Source organism: Pseudophryne corroboree, chromosome 7, assembly GCF_028390025.1.
Source record: "Pseudophryne corroboree isolate aPseCor3 chromosome 7, aPseCor3.hap2, whole genome shotgun sequence".
Lineage (NCBI taxonomy): Eukaryota > Metazoa > Chordata > Amphibia > Anura > Myobatrachidae > Pseudophryne > Pseudophryne corroboree.
In genome coordinates, this window is record NC_086450.1 from 63,727,853 (window position 1) to 63,745,296 (window position 17,444).

Here is a 17,444-nt window from a genome sequence, read left to right on the forward strand (position 1 = left end):
CCCAGCAGCCCTTGTTGCTGGGAGCTCCCGGTGGCAAGGGCTGCTGGGAACTGTAGTTTATTTTGAGTCTGATTACAAGTGCGGTGCTGCCGAAGACACTAGTATGATCACTAGTTCAGTGCGGTGCTGATGGACACCGGCGCCGTTCGGCAGTAACAGACTCTCACCAGGTACACCGCATTTGTTATATAGCACAGTGCTATAGATCTATTTGTTGTTGAAGATAATAAAAAAGTGTCAGTGTTTGGGAGAAGGGACTATACAGTAGCGGATCTTGCCACGGGCAAGCAGGACTTTTGCCCGGGGCGCCGCCTTCTGGAGGGCGCCGCACCATGGCAAGATCCGCTGCTGCTGTGCCCCCCGTTGCTGCTGCCCCGCTGTGAAGGGAAACTAGACGCAACTTGTCTAGTTTCCCTTCGTCGGCTGCCCGTTGTGAAGGGAAACTAGATGCTACGCGTCTAGTTTCCCTTCGTGGAGAGGACCTTTACTGTAATGATGTGCGGTGCGCGTTGACGTCATCGCGCACCGCACAGCAAAGGTCCTCTCCACGAAGGGAACTAGACGAGTTGCGTCTAGTTTTCCTTCGTGGAGAGGAACTTTGCTGTGCGGTGCGCGATGACGTCATCGCGCACCGCACATCCTACTACAGTACAGGGGGCGTAACTGACCATGCCCCCTGTATGAAGCCACGCCCCCTAATGCCGCCCGAGGCGCAAAAAGCCCCGGAACCGGCCCTGGGACTATAGTACCTGGAAAACTACACGATTTTCATGCATGTTAGATGTAAGTAAGTAGTAAGCTAGAACTTTAACTTGTTGAGTGTAATAAAGAAAATACATATCTTACCTATTTCAAGGCCAGGTTCAAGGAAATGTATATCAGTTAATTGTATAATTGATCATTTTATCTTGGAAGTGATGGCACCCTGATGTTTTTTCTAACAGGAAGCACTTCTACCATTCAACTAATGGTGTTTGGTTAATGGCTGGGTCCGTTTGAGGCTTTTCTCACAGCATCTCATTAGCAGTTCATTCGGGATGCAGTCAAGATGCCGGCGTTTGGCATCCCAGCAGTCGGAAAGCTGACGCCAGCATCCAAAAACTACTTGGAATGCTGATGCTGGCATCCCAACATAGATAGCGATGCAGAATGCCAAAATCCGGATCGAGTTGGTGCCAAAGTCTCCACTGGCAAGCCACGTGGGAGGGTTAGGGTTAGGCCGCGAGGGTGATAGGGTTAGGGTTAGTCTGCAGGGAGGGAGATCAGGAAGGGTGGGTTAGGGTTAGGCACCACTGAAGGGGCTGGGGGAGAGGCGCGGATTAGGGTCAGGCTTTGGGAAGGGTGGGTTAGGGTTAGGGGGGAGGGATGGTGTAACGTGAATATGAGACACTACTGTGTGGTGTAATGTGAATAAGGGACACTACTGTGTGGCATAATTTGATTTAGAAGTACTTTTGTGTCCATGCCCTTCCCCCACAAGACCATGCCCCATTTCCAATACTCACACCTTATTTCAAATGTGTGTAGGGGGGGGCGGGGCACCAGCCCCTTACTTTTCCAGGGGCGCTTGGACCCCTAGATACACCCCTGGGTACAGGATGAGTGACCAGAGGCAGAGTAATGGGCTTTGGATGCATCCTACATGTTCTTGTCTAATGGTAACAATCAGCAGACACAGTAATGGGTCTTTAGTTGCAGATAACATGGCCTTGGCTATGGGCCATTGCAAGACTCTAGTCGCCCAACGAGTATTCCCATAAACACTTTCAGCAGTTAAACTTCGCTGTATTTCAGCTTCCAATTCCTATACAACATTCTGGAATCTAATCATTGTCCAAAAGAAGACGATAAAGACTGAATATTTTAGAAGGAAAATCAGTGGCAACTTTGTAACCATAACTTAAAATAAGATGTGTGATAGCCACATCTCTTGTCTTGTCCAATCACTTGATCCCTTTCTCTAGAACCAGCTGTTGTTGAACTACACATCCCAGCATGCCCTGCAACAGTTTTAGCATGGCCAAATAGCAAAAGTGTAGCAAGGCATGCTGGTATGTGTAGTTCAACAACAGCTGGAGGGCCGAAGGTCCCCCTCCCTTTAACCTATCAAACTGTTACTAACACAAATGCTGGAAATGTATTAAACAGTGAAAGGAGTGGAGATGTGGACCAGTTACCCATCGCAAACACATACAAATTCAACACAGATTGTGCCTTGGTCAGAAATTTAACTCAAACAGTAACTTCCGTGCTGTGAGACAGCAATGCTAACCATTACACCAACAGTGCTGCCATCCAATATGATCCCAGCTTGGACCTAGTCTACACTCACATACTGTATGCACTCTTTGGGAAATCATATAATATTTGGCTATACAGACAGAAGATAACAACAATAGGCGGCACTCAGCAGACTTGTATTTGATGAAAAACTGGTTAGTTTATTCCGACATGTTTCGGGGATAACCCCGTCCTCAGGGCCTAACTAGCCAAATGAATATCATGACAGGTATATATACACATAAACAGGTGCAAAACATAATAAAACAATTATACTCACCTGTTCAACGGCGCCTGACTCCCGCTCGTGGGTCCGGTCACCCGTCGCGTCGCCTCCCGCTGACGTCAGCGGCAGGCCGCGTCATCCGCCCGTCTCCATGGAAACCCCCGGGGACGTCAGTACGCTGCCCTGCCGCCCGCCTCTCACGGGGGACGTCTTGCTGGTGTAGCCAACCACCGCTGAGTGTCGGGCCGCGTCACAGGTGTTGCATAGCAACCTAGGAAAAACAATAACAAACATTATCAGTGAAGTGAGTAGACATACGATCAAAGTGCATTAAAAACATAAGTCATGTACTGTAAATATTACTAGTACTAACTAGTGGAGTAGAACCTCTAGCAGCCCCATTTTACCAATTGGCCAATGGACATTAGTTTAAGTATTAAATTCATAGTATTATGATAATTATAAATGAGACCTATTACTATGTTATCTAAATTTAAATGTTAAAGAATCTATAGGAAAACACTGGATGCCTAGGTTCTCGTTGAGGCCCCCAGGCGACAGTGTACCTAATTGAAAAATCCAGCGCGATTCCCTCTGCAAAAGAATCCTGTCCCTATTACCTCCCCTGAGTGTACTAGGTATATGATCAATCAAAATGGCCCTAATACTGGCCACCCCGTGCTTTGCCTGGAGACAATGCCGGGCGAAGGGTTGATCACTCACTCCTTTCTCATGGGCTTTTTTAATTGCACTTCTATGAAGTGCCATACGCTCGCGGAACTGTCTAATCGTTTTGCCAACATAGGCCAGCCCACATGGGCAAGTAAGTAAATAAACTACATGTGTGGTCGTACATGTGAGGCGGTGCTTAATAAAATACTTCTTACCCGTTAAGGGATGTTTAAATGATGTGCCTGTAATCAAAGTATTACATGTGGCACAGCCCAAGCACCTATAGCACCCATTCTTGGACCTAAGGAAATGACATTCACGGTTTCTAGTGAGATCTGAAATGTCCAACTATATTTCTACCACGGGTATGGCTCGGTAATAATGATGTTTCAGCTAAAGTTGATAAAGTGGGGTCAGTCTGTATCATAGGCCACAGACTTTTGGCTCGTCTAACTCTATCCCTGGTTGCCGTGGTATATTTATTGACCCAAGGGAGTTTGGGGCCTAGCTGTGTCTGCGATCTACTATTGGGGCACAAGGCTTGTGCTCTAGGAATTTTTAATGCCCGAGCCCTGGCTCTCTGTAATTCCTTTATGGGGTAACCCCTTTCAGCAAATTTGTGTAACATCCTATCCATGGTTCTGGCTGTCTCATCCGGGTCTGAGGTGATTCGTCGGACCCGCATGAACTGTGAATACGGTAAGCCTCTACGTAATGAAGGTGGATGGAAACTACGGTAGGCCATCAATGTATTCCTATCGGTGCTTTTCACATAGAGTGAAGTGATTAATTGATCATTTTCAATGGTAATGGTTACATCAAGATAATTGATGGTTCTATCATCAATCACATAAGTGAATTGTACTGCATGTTGAGTGCAATTATGGCTATCCCATATTGCCATGAGTTGTTCCTTGGACCCACGCCATAGCACAATTAGGTCATCTATATAACGCCTGTAATAGACGACCTGTGTTGCTATGGCGGGGTCCATGGTGAACATTTGCTTCTCTACCTGAAACATGAAGGCATTCGCGTACGATGGGGCCACTGCTGACCCCATCGCACAGCCCGCCAATTGTAACCAAAATTTACCATTATAAACAAAATAATTCCTTCTAAGGACCCTGTCCAACAAAGTAAAAAAAAATGAAATTTCCGGGCCCTGATAGCAGACATTATCCTGAATCAATTGTCTTACAGCCTCCACACCTGCATCATGGGGAATGCAGGTGTAGAGGCTGGAGACGTCGGCGCTACACAATAAGGTCCCCTCAGGCAGGGGGCTTAACTCCTGTAACTGTAACAAAAGGTTAGTCGTATCCTTTAGATATGAAGGAAATGTCTGTACACATGGATTTAAATATGCATCAAGGAAAACAGATATGGGATGATATAAGGAACCCCTGGCCGATACAATCGGTCGACCAGGGGGGTCCACCAGGCTTTTGTGGACCTTAGGCACTGTATAAAACAGGGGAGCCTTTGGATATTCTATCTTAAGCGTCTTGCAAGTTTGTGGAGAGATGATGTCTTGCCCAACAGCGGATTCCAAGAGAGAATCCAACTCTCTCTTGAAATCTCGGGTAGGATCCATAGTCAAACGCTTGTATGTATTGATGTCACTGAGCTGACGCTCACTCTCCTTAGTGTAATCATCAAGATCCTGTATGACTATGGATCCTCCCTTATCCGCCTTGCGGATTACGATGTCTGTCCTTTGGGACAGTTCCTTAAGTGTGTCCAATTCGGATTTAGTCATATTCGGTTGTATCGTCCGGTTGTTGACATCATGCTCCAGCATTCTGGTGAAAGTTCGTATAGATGGGTTTAGGCTGGGAGGATCGAACTGTGAGCGTGGAGCTATTTTTCGAACTTGTGTCGGTATCCCCGACATGGATGAAGAGGAATCTGTTTCCCTACTGTTGAAAAATTCACATCTCCTAAGGGACCTATTCAAACGCTGTACCTCAACAGCTGGAGGGCCGAAGGTCCCCCTCCCTTTAACCTATCAAACTGTTACTAACACAAATGCTGGAAATGTATTAAACAGTGAAAGGAGTGGAGATGTGGACCAGTTACCCATCGCAAACACATACAAATTCAACACAGATTGTGCCTTAGTCAGAAATTTAACTCAAACAGTAACTTCCGTGCTGTGAGACAGCAATGCTAACCATTACACCAACAGTGCTGCCATCCAATATGATCCCAGCTTGGACCTAGTCTACACTCACATACTGTATGCACTCTTTGGGAAATCATATAATATTTGGCTATACATATAACTTTGTAACATCTACAGTTAATCCAAACTTTTAACACATCCAGAACCACATTGAGGGCAGGGCCGGTTCTTAGCCTTGTGGCGCCCCAGGCAAAATATAGGGGCGTGGCTTCAAATGGAGGCGTGGTCACGACGCTGAAAGAAAAAATTAAATAAAAAAAAAGTATACTTGCCATCCCCGTTCCTGATCCAGACCGCTGCAGACCCCTCCGCCGGCGGCGCCGCTCTTCTCCTCTCCTCTCTTCGATCTATGGGAGAGACGTTATTACGTCTCTCCCATAGAACAGCATAGACACTAGAGGTCAATCATGACCCCTAGTGTCTGTGCCACTATGCTGTGCGGTGCGCGATGACGTCATCGTGCATCGCACAGCAAAGGTCCTCTACATGAAGGGAAACTAGACCGTAGCGTCTAGTTTTCCTTCATGGAGAGGACCTTTGCTGTGCGGTGCGCGATGACGTCATCGCGCACCGCACAACTAAGGTCCTCTGAATGAAGGGAAACTAGACACTACGCATCTGGTTCCCTTCAAAGCGGGGGGGGCACAGCAGGGCACTGCTGGGGGCACAGTGGCGGATCTTACCCTGGTGCGGCGCCCTCCGGAAGGCGGCGCCCCGGGCAAAAGTACCGCTTGCCTGTGGCAAGAACCGCCACTGATTGAGGGTAATTCAGACATGACCTAAGATGTGCTAAATTTATCACGTCTACGATCACTTTCACAGACATGCGGGGGGACGCCCAACAAAGGTCTAGTCCACCCCGCATTTCTGGCTCTGCCCTTCCCCCCTGCACAGGTACAAAAGCATCGCACGGCAGTAATGCTTTTGCTCCCTACCAATGCTGCTCCTGCGCGCTGCCAGGGAGCTACCCGACGCTCTCCGGGTCGCAGCTGCTGCGTGTGACGTCACGCAGCCCTCGCGGCACGCCCGGTCCGGGCACACCTGCATTGCCCAGACCGTACCCCCCAAAACGGCGGCCGATCCCATCTCTGGCATGCGCTGGCACACTGTGGCGTCTGCGCATGTGCAGTTCAGACTTGATCGCCCGCTGTGCGAAAACAGCAGCGATCAGGTCTGATTTAGCCCCATTATTATGTGGTCCTTTTTTTCCCTGCCGGGCGATCTTGGTGCTTTATACACTGGATTTGTCCCAGGATGTCTCATCAGTTCCTTACATTACATTTATTGTGATGTCATCTACTGGGAGATCTTTCTCAGCCATTCCTCATAGGGCTTAATTCAATCACGGGCGCTCCGGACACACTGACTACTGTTTGCATCCCCATAAGGCAGCAATTCTGGGGTGACATCAGGCCCAGAGCCGTCCCTAGGCATAGGCAAACTAGGCAATTGCCTAGGGCATCTGGTATACCTAGGGGCACCAGCAGCTTCTGTTGATTAAAATGATATGCGGCATGCCTATATTCTGTGTGTAGCATTTTGTATGCAGATACAGCCACAGTCGCACACAGTATATAGGCATGCTGCATATCATTTTAATCAGCAGAAGCTGCTTGTGCATCCTAGCCACATAGCAATGCAAATAAAATGCATTTTCATAAAAAAAATAGGCACCCCACGTTAGCAGAGCTGCCAGTTGACTCACGCCAGGAACTATATGTGTCATTATGTGTATAAGGGCATTAATAATGTGTAACATATGTGTAAGGGGCATTATGTGTGTCATTATGTACATAAGGGCACTAATAATGTGCGGCATATGTGTAATGGACATTATGTGTGTCATTATGTGTATAAGGACATTAACAATGTGCGGCATATGTGTAAGGGAAATTATGTGTATAAGGTTTGGAATAATGTGTAAGGTGCATTATGTTTATAAGGAAATTAATGATGTGTGTCGTATGTGTAAGGGGCATTACTGTGTGGTATGTGTATAAATGCATTACTAATGTGTGGTATTATGTGTATAAGGTGCACTACTGTGGCGTAACGTATATAAAGGGCACTAATGTGAATAAAGAGCAATATGGTGTGGTGTAATGTGAATAAGGAGCAATATGGTGTGGTGTAATGAGAATAAAGAGCAATATGGTGTGGTGTAATGTGAATAAGGAGCAATTCAGTACAGGGGCGGATCCAGAAGAAAATGATAGGGGGGGCACCATGGAAGGGGCAAGTACATTTGCGTGCGGCTTCGGTGCATGTGAGGTGGCGCTTCTTATACAATGCCCACAGTTGTAGCGCTCATTATGCAATGTCCACTGTACTGGTAGTGCCCCTTATATAGACCCCATAGTAGTGGCGCCCCTTATGCAATGCCCGTATTGCCCCCAGTAGTAATGTTGCCTGTAGTAATGCCCCCAGTCATTATGCCCCCAGTGGTAATTCCCCTGCAGTCATGACCCCAGTAGTTTACCCCCCCCCCCTTTAGTTTAGCCCCCAAGTAGTAATGCCCCTGTAGTTAAGCCGCCAGTAGTAATGCCCCTGTAGTTACACCGCCAGTAGTTAGCACCTTTGTAGTTGGCCCCCAGTAATAGTCCTCCAGTAGTTTGCCCCCAGTAGATGCCCCCCCAGTAATAATGTCCCCCAGCAGTTTGCCCCCAGTAGATGCCCCCTAGTAATAATGTCCTCCAGTAGTTTGCCCCCAGTAGTAATGCCCCTTAGGAGTTTGCCCCCAATAGACGACCCGCCAGTAGTAATGCCCCCAGTAGATGCCCCCCAGTAATAATGCCCCCAGTAGATGCCCCCCAGGAAAAATGTCCCCCAGTAGCTGCCCCCAATAGATGACCCCCCAGTAGTAATGCCCCCAGTAGATGCCCCCCAGTAATAATGCCCCAGTAGCTGCCCCCAATAGATGACCCCCCAGTAATAATGCCCCCCTACGAGTTTGCGCCAATAGATGACCCCCCTGTAGTAATGCCCCCAGTAGATGGCCCCCAGTAAATATGTCCCCAGTAGCTGCCCCCAATAGATGACCCCTCAGTAGTGATGCCCCCAGTAGATGCCCCAGTTATAATGCCCCCAGTAGTTTGACCCCCCAGTAGTAATGCCCCTTGTTGATGCCCCCCAGTAGTAATGTCCCCCATAGTTAGCCCCCAGTAGATGCATTAAGGAAGAAAAATACATACTTACCGAGCCCCGTTCCCGCACCGCTGCAGTCCTCCTCCTCCTGGCGTCCGCTCCTCAGTCACTCAGCACTATGAGAGAGACGTCATGACTGACGTCTCTCCCATAGCGCACAGTGACAGCGCCGGAAGCCGGAGCTCAGTACTGAGCTCCTGCCTCCGGCTGCCGCTGTGCAGGGAGACGGGCGCCCGCTGGTAACACAATCTCAGCGGGCGCCCGTCATCTCCCTATGCGGCGGCGGCACTGTGACATAAATCATACTGTATGTGAGTTGCATGGTGATGATGCCACCTAGAATTGTGGGGTTCTAGGCCGATGTTTCATCCATCTTTATGACTGAGTCATTCACACAGGATTTGGGATGACGCGTGTTTTGCAGATTAAAGAAATAATGGAGAACTTGCATCTCCTGACTGTGATAAAGATGGAGCAGGCGGGGGATGAGATCGTCAGCAACGCTATTTCTTTCGCTCTATATAAAGGTACAGTATGTGAATTGCAGCATTAATAATTCATGACACTGATGAATTAGGGGGATATGACCTATAGGGGAAGATGTATCAAGCTTGGAAAGAGATAAAGTGGAGTCATTTCCCGTAGCAACCAATCATCTTATGATCAGGCCTGGCAACGAGGGGGACAAAGGGGACACTTGTACCAGACCCCAGGATTCCAAGGAGCCCGGACCCTCAGGAATCTCAGGGGTCCAGATCCTGTGTCCCCCTTTATGTGCCACGCTGTAGTGATTCACGTTGATCAGTGTGCAGCGTCCTGGCTGCCCAAGCTGACCTGCTAGCTGCACCAGGAGGAGGGCGGTGCGCCACTCTTGTTCTCAGCAGCCCCATGGAGTTTTAAAGTTCCCGTATCCCAATTTATAAAGGAAGAGAGCTTGTATATAGGTTACACATCTGAGTGGAATGCTATCTTTAATAAGCTTAAATGGAACAAAGCACTAACCCTTCTCATATGCAGATGACAGTAGAGGTGAGAAGGCCAACCAATGATGCGATGGGCCCGCATTTACCTGAAGCACCCACTCTGTTATCAAAAGACTAGAGCGGAGGCATATTTTAGGAGATGGTGATAGGGTGCTTATTTTTGAAATGCATCATCCAGTCTACACCTATGTTGGAAGAATAAAGGGCCCTTTATAAAATGCGAGTGTGCCGGGTGGGCACCAAGATTTCTGTTGCCGGCCCTGCTTATAACTGTGATGTTATAGGATGTGCTAAATAAATGATAAAAGCTGTAACTATTACTTCATGAATATAACACTCAAAGGGTGGAATTCAAATGTTTGAAAAGTCGGTTGGGTGTGTGTTTTTTCCTGTCTATTAGATAGGAAAATACAGACTCCCAACTGACTTTTCAAACATTTGAATCTCCCCCAATGTGTACACAAATAAAGAGTGAGGGTCCCAGTTTCCTCAGATAATGTGTTATAACCTTTGTCTTGGTATATCTTTAGGGTCCAATTCAGCAATTTACCATGAAACGATTTTGCAATAATGACTGGTGCCGCTCAAATATCATCCAAATAAATATTAGTAAATATTTTTATTAGGTGATAGACAATGATACATCTTTGTAGATACCATTATTGAAAGGTCATTGGGTTTCTAAATATGTATAAGTGTACTGCCAAAGTGGCAATAAATCAGTCAGCATAGAATGATACAATGGATAAAGTTGTTTTCTTTGTACTTCACACTTCCTGAGAAATGTCCTACCTCTTCCTGTTCTGTTATCGTAGCCTTCAGCACGAATGAGCAGGACAAGGACAACTGGAACGCTCAGCTGAAACTGCTACTGGAGTGGAACCAGCTGGAACTGGCCAGTGAGGAGATCTTCACCAATGACCGGCGGTGGGAGGTAGGTTACAACATTACACTAGCATCAGTCGTGTATGCTACAATACTGCCTATGGCTGAATATGGTCTCAATCTGCACCTGGTGCACACTATGTTATGTTAGTGTATTACATTTTAAAGTAAACATTCCCTCATATTCTTCTTTCTGAGTACCACTTTCTGATTTGTCTTTTGTCTAATTCCCATTTCCTCACACTTTCGGGTGTGGCTCATAGGGTCGACAGTAACTAGGTCGACAATCATTAGGTTGACCACTATTGGTTGACAGTGACTAGGGGCTGTATTCAATATCTGTGGGACCCTTTCTAACGGAAAGGATCCGACAGGTCAGTATTCAATGCTGGGCCAAACCCGATAGGTTTGTCCCGGTCCCGATAATGGCAATCCAACATTTTTTAAAGTCGGATTGACATTGTCGGAAACGGGGCCAAAACTTGTCGGGTTGCACATGCGGATCGGCGGCACATTCCGACAGTTTTTCAATAAGTCAGGAATTTCCGACTTGTAGGGAAAAACGACCCCCTATTGAATGGGTCGGAACCTCATCCAACCTAATCCTGTCGGAAGCTGCTATCTTTCCGAGAAGACAGCGGCTTACGACAATTATTGAATAACCCCTAGGTCGACATCTGAAATAGGTCGACACTGTCATTAGGTCGACACGAGTTTATTTTTTGGGGGGTTGTCGGTTTCTTTGCACAGTGACCGGGAACCCCAAATAGTGCACCGTGTCCCCTTGCATAGTTAGCTATGCTCGCCATGTTTCGGGCAAGGTGCCTCACTCTGCTGGTGCTGCGCTCGGCACAGGTTACTATTCCCAATCGTAGTCCATGTGAATCAGAAAGTATAAAAAAAATAGAAATAAAACCCAAAACAAAAAACTCATGTCGACCTTTTCATGTGTAAACCTTTGCCATGTTGACCTAATGACCACGTCGACCTAATACATGTTGACCAATTGTGGTCGACCTAATGAGTGTCGACCTTAGTGTCGTCGACCTAAAGACCAGATACCCCACTTTCTTCCTTAGTTGTGCATTGCTGTCATGCCTCTCTGTTAATTTGTTACCGTCATTCTTCCGTCATTTTCTCCCTTCCTGTCTTTTTGTCAGTCAGCTGACCTGGAGGACGCCATGTTTGCAGCGCTGGTAAAGGACAGGCCGAAATTTGTGCGTCTTCTCTTGGAGAATGGCCTGAATCTACGCAAATTTCTCACCAGTGAAATCCTCAGCGAACTCTTTTCTCAGCATTTTAGTACCCTAGTGTTTCGTAACTTGCAGATTGCCAAAAACTCTTACAATGACTCTTTGCTCACCTTTGTATGGAAGATGGTCCTGAACTACCAGCGTACCCGCAGAGATGACAGGAATAGCTGTGATGACTCGGAGGTACAGGTGAGGGTGCGGCTGCCACATGTCTTGTTCTGTTTTAGTGTAGATTTTTCTGTCCTGTCAAATATAAGAGCCACTGCTAATGCCCTGGAGTTTGGGTTCCACTCCAACAACATTTAAATGTTGTGCTGTTAAGTAGAGATCATGGTGTGAGGCTGAGTTTAGTCTTCCAGGAGACTGGAGAAAGATTTTGCAGGTCCAGGCCTTGACGTGTTGGATACAGGCAGGTGATCTGTTCAGCCATTATTTTGTGGGACCCATAACATTCTGAAGGGGCCCCTGTCCCAATGCTTTTAGAGAGACACCTCTCTGCAGCAGTTGTTAATTTTGTGCCCCATTATAGTGCCCTAGTTCATTTTAACATAATAATGCTCTTCAGTTTATTTTATACTACATTACAATGAGCAGGTCCAGGGGAATAACTAGATATACTGTAGGCCCCAAGGCAAAAGTTTGTAAGGGCCCCTATGTGCCAAATAATGGTGAAAAATATATACAGTATAACACTGGGGGTCATTCCGAGTTGAAAAAGGTTAATCTGCGCATGCGTATGCACCGCAATGTGCACGCGCGTCGTACGGGTATGAAGTCCTTTGTGGTTTTGCACTGGTTCTTGCGACGATTCCAATCGCACAGCCAAATGCAAGGAGATTGACAGGAAGTATGGATGTCAACTGACCGTTTTCTGGGAGTGTTTGGAAAAAAGCAGGCATGGCGGGGCGTTTGCTGGGCGGGTATCTAACGTCATTACCGTGTCACTCATCGCAGCAATCATCGCACAGGATAAGCAACTACAGGGCTGGTCTTGTTTTGTACAAAATGTGTTTGCAGGCACTCTGCTGCACAGGTCCCCCCCCCCCCCCCCCATGCAAAGCGAAAATACACTCCCCAGTGTATCAACTCGGAATGACTCCCACTGTTACGAGCTGCAACCGCAGATTGCGGTGTGTTCATGTTCTGATGCTTTAGGGGTACATTTACTAAGCAGTGATAAGAGCAGAGAAGTGAGCCAGTGGAGAAGTTGCCCATGGCAACCAATCAGCACTGAAGTAACATCTATAATTTGCATACTATAAAATGATACAGAGCTGCTGATTGGTTGATGGGGAAATTTCTCCACTGGCTCACCTCTCCGCTCTTATCATTGGTAGTAAATGTCCCCTATAGTCTGTTTCTATTGGATCAGCTTGTCATGTTTTCCTGTGGGATACGGTCATTAGGTCGACCACACTTAGGTTGACCACTATTTGTTGACATGCATTAGGTTGATATGGTCGCTAGGTCGACATGTACTAGGTCGACATGCGTTTTTCACATTTTCTCTAGCATCCATAAGGATATAGGGGAGACTTAGTACGATGGGGTATAGACGGGGTCCGAAGGAGCCGGTGCACTTTAAGTTTCTTCACTGGGTGTGCTGGCTCCTCCCCTTTATGCCCCCTCCCACAGGTAGTTTAGACGTTTGTTATTTTCAGTATGCTATTTGGGCAACAGCATACCTGCACCGTGGGAGTTATGGAGGGGGGGCGGTCACCGGCCTTACGAGGTGCAGAGCCGCTTCCCCGCTGCAGGACCACCGTCCAAGGTTGTTGTTCAGAGGGGCACTGCGCCTTGGCTGTCACAACCGCAGCACGCCGCACACCCATAACATATGCCTGAAGGTGACGACTGTGGTGAGTACAAACCGGGGACCCCGCTAGGGGGGTCACCGGGTTCAAGGTGCGGCTGAACACGGGTGCGGCTTACGGGATCCTCCTGGGGGGGACCTGCTAGAGCCTCCCGTGTAGTCTGGCTTCAAATAGCTTGAACTAGCACTTGTGTGATGTTTTTAAGCAAACAGGAGACTTTGCCAGTATAAAAAATCACTGTAGCTCAGGCGCCATTGGAGGGGGCGGAGCTACCTCAGAGCGGGACCAGAGGCATTTTGGCGCCTTCCTCTGCTTAATGCAGCCACAGACAGCACACACAGTGTTTCCTGTCTCACAAGACATGCTGGAAAACTGGTACAGGGTGTAGCAAAGGGGGAGAGCCGCTATTGTACACTATCTGGGTGCTCTACAGGACAGAAATTACTAGTGTTACTGTGATATTATTAGCTGTCAGCCTCACTGGGACTGTGCAGCTAGGGGTGTGCTGGTGTGTGTGTCTGTGTGTGTGTATCTCTCTCTCTCTCTCCCTCTCTCTCTGTGTCTCTCACATACAGTAAAGGCAGGCTTGAAAAGTATTACTGTCTGTGTGTATGTGTATGTTCTTGTGCTTACTGTGAAACATGGGTAAACACAAGCGGTGCAGTGTATGTCACACTAGGTTCTCTCCAGTATGATTCTGTTTCTTGTGAACAATGCAGCCAATCTTCACAAATCAGTGAAAGGACTGGGGAAGAGGGTCCAGAGTCTCTTAAAACTATGATGTCTGATATGTCATCCCAGCTCACTGCAAATGTACAAGGCTGTTGCAGATTTAGCTGCTAGGGCAGCACCACAGAAGCGTAGTTTGCCTGCTCTACTCCCTGATTCAGATGAGGAAATACAGGAGAATGTGAAGGACTTTGATCCCGTATTGAACCCCTCATACTGGCTATACGGGACGTGTTAAAGCTCCCTCTAGAGGACGCTGCGCCACAGCAGTAATTTTTCTTTACACAAAACAAGCCTAATGTCACTTTTCCCTGATTCTGCAGAGTTAGATGACTTATTCAAATTATCCTGGAAAAATCCAGACAAAAAATTCCAAGTGTCAAAAAAGTTTTTGCGCACTTTCCCATTTGCTCCTGAAGGTAGGAAATTTTGGGAAGAACGCCCGGGGGTTGATGTATCAGTCTCTTGACTGTCCAGAAAGGCGGTGCTGCCTGCCCCAGGCTCCTTTACTATAAAGGATCCTGGGGACAGAAAAATAGAGGCTACACTCCAATCTATTTACATGGCAGCAGGTGGATCGCAAAGGCCGGTCATAGCGGGTTGCTGAATGACCCATGCTATTCATTCATGGGCCACTCATATTCAGGAGGGCCTCTCTGGGGCTATGCCTCTGGTCACTACGGTGATACTCCTAAGGCACATTCAGGACACTACATGCGTCCTGTGTGATTCGCTCAAGAGATGGTGAATATTAATGCTAGGACTTCTGCCATGGCAGTGTCGGCACGCAGGGCCTTGTAGTTGCGTCAGTGAATAGCGGACGCAGAATCCAGGTGCAGTGTAGAATACCTCCCCTTCTCTGGGGAATGGCTCTTTGGGGTTGAGTTGGATACGTGGATTTCCAAGGTAACTGCTGGGAAAAGGAGATTTATGGTAGACTTACCATTGTTAAATCTCTTTCTGCGAGGTACACTGGATTCCACAGGGAATAACATGGGGGTGTAGAGTTGGATCTTGATCCGAGGCACCAACAGGCTAAAGCTTTGACTGTTCCCAGGATGCACTGCACCGCCTCCTCTATAGCCATCGCCTCCAGGCACTGGAGCTCAGTTTTGTTAACCAGTCCAATGCAGTAGCAGGTAACATAGTAACATAGTAACATAGTATCTGAGGTTGAAAAAAGACAATTGTCCATCGAGTTCAACCTATTTGTGGTCTCCTATGCATGATGATTTGACTAAAATTTCTGACTGATGCTGATGTCAGCCGTTGCATTTTATCCCTATTTATAGTAACTATAATGCATGACTATGCACCATACCCCTGGATATCCTTATCCATTAGGAATTTATCTAACCCATTCTTAAAGGTGTTGACAGATTCCGCCATTACAACTCCCTCAGGCAGGGAATTCCAAACACGTATTGTCCTTACCGTGAAAAAGCCTTTACGCCGTATTGTGCAGAATCTCCTCTCCTCTAACCTGAGCGAGTGTCCACGAGTCCTCTGTGTTGATCTAACTAAAAACAGGTCCCGCGCAAGCTCTGTGTATTGTCCCCTTATATATTTGTAGATGTTGATCATATCCCCTCTTAGTCTCCGCTTTTCCAATGTAAACATGCCTAGTCTTTCAAGCCTTTCTTTGTATTCCATCGTCTCCATGCCCTTAATTAGTTTGGTCGCCCTCCTCTGAACCTTTTCTAGCTCCAGGAACCACATTCTCACGACAGGAGAAGGGACTAGCGGCTAATGCCATACAAACCCAAACAAGCTAAGTGCGTCAGGGTGGGCGCCCTGTGGAATCCAGTGTACCTCGCAGAAAGAGATTTAACAATGGTAAGTCTACCATAAATCTCCTTTTCTGCAGCGGGGTACACTGGTATTCCACAGGGAATAACATCAGGGATGTCCTAAAGCAGTTCCTCATGGGAGGGGACAAACTGCAGCGGGTACAAGAACCCGGCGTCCAAAGGAAGCATCCTGGGAGGCGAAAGTATCAAAGGTATAGAACCTGATGAACGTGTTCACTGAGGACCACGTAGCCACCTAGCACAATTGTTCTGCGGTTGTGCCACGGCGGGCCGCCCAAGAAGGTCCAACCGGCTGAGTAGACTGGGCCTTGATAGCAGCAGGAGCTGGGAGCCCAGTCTGTACATAAGCTTGTGCAATCACCATTCTAATCCTTCTGGCCAAGGTTTGCTTATTCGCAGGCCAGCCACGTTTGTGATAACCAAAAAGTACAAAAAGAGAATCTGACCTCCTGAAAGAGGCAGTCCTTCCCACTAAATACGAAGAGCCCGTACCATGTCCAAAGATCTTTATTTGGAGGACAAACCAGAAGATATGAAGGCCGGAACCACAATCTCCTGGTTAAGGTGAAAAGATGATACCACCTTAGGTAAATAACCAGTGTGAGTTCGAAGAACTGCCCGGTCACGGAAAAATCAGAAAGGGTGGACGACAGGACGAAGCACCTAAGTCCGACACTCTTCTAGCAGAGGATATAGCCAACAGAAACACGACCTTTAAGTGTATGGCATTTAAGGTCCACAGACTCAAGAGGTTCAAATGGAGACTATTGCAGGGCATTTAAAATGACAGACAGATCCCATGGAGCCACAGGAGGGACATAGGGAGGCTGAATCCTTAGAACACCCTCGGTGAAAGTGTGAACGTCAGGAAGAGACGCAATTTTTCTCTGAAACCACACTGACAAGGCAGATATATGAATCTTGAGGGAGGCCAGACGAAGGCCCAAGTCTAGGCCTTGTTGTAGAAAAGCCAAAAGTCTGGAAGTTTTGAAAGTATATACATCATAATTCTTAGCAGCACACCATGTGAAGTAAGAATTCCAGACCCTGTAATAAATCCGAGCTGAAGCTGGCTTATGGGCTTTCAACATAGTTTGAATGACCACCTCAGAGAATCCTTTTGCCTTCAGGAGTGATGCTTCAAGAGCCACGCCGTCAAAGCCAGTCTGGCCAGGTCCGGGTAGACACAAGGGCCCTGTACGAAGAGGTCTGGTCGTTGAGGACATAGAAGAGAGACCCTACAGGTCTGAGAACCAATGCCGTCTGGACCACGCTGGAGCGATTAGAAGTAGTATTCCTCCGTCTTGCCACTGACACTGAAGGGAACACTTATAGAAGTTCCATGGAATTGCCAGTGCGTCCACGAATGCTGCTTGAGGATCCCTTGTCCTTGCTCCGAAGACTGGAACCTTGTGATTGTGTCGAGATGCCATAAGGTCAACATCTCGTAGGCCCCACT

At 47.4% G+C, this 17,444-nt stretch overlaps 1 protein-coding gene across 1 annotated transcript in view; it reads left to right on the plus strand.

The window, feature by feature from the left end:
* Positions 1-17,444, plus strand: part of TRPM8 (transient receptor potential cation channel subfamily M member 8) — a 227,990-nt gene that overhangs the window by 43,491 nt on the left and 167,055 nt on the right. Inside the window, exons 10-12 of the mRNA XM_063933237.1 lie at positions 8,935-9,037; positions 10,309-10,427; positions 11,539-11,820. Coding sequence (XP_063789307.1) covers positions 8,935-9,037; positions 10,309-10,427; positions 11,539-11,820 — 504 coding nt within the window. The remainder of the gene's footprint in view (positions 1-8,934; positions 9,038-10,308; positions 10,428-11,538; positions 11,821-17,444) is intronic.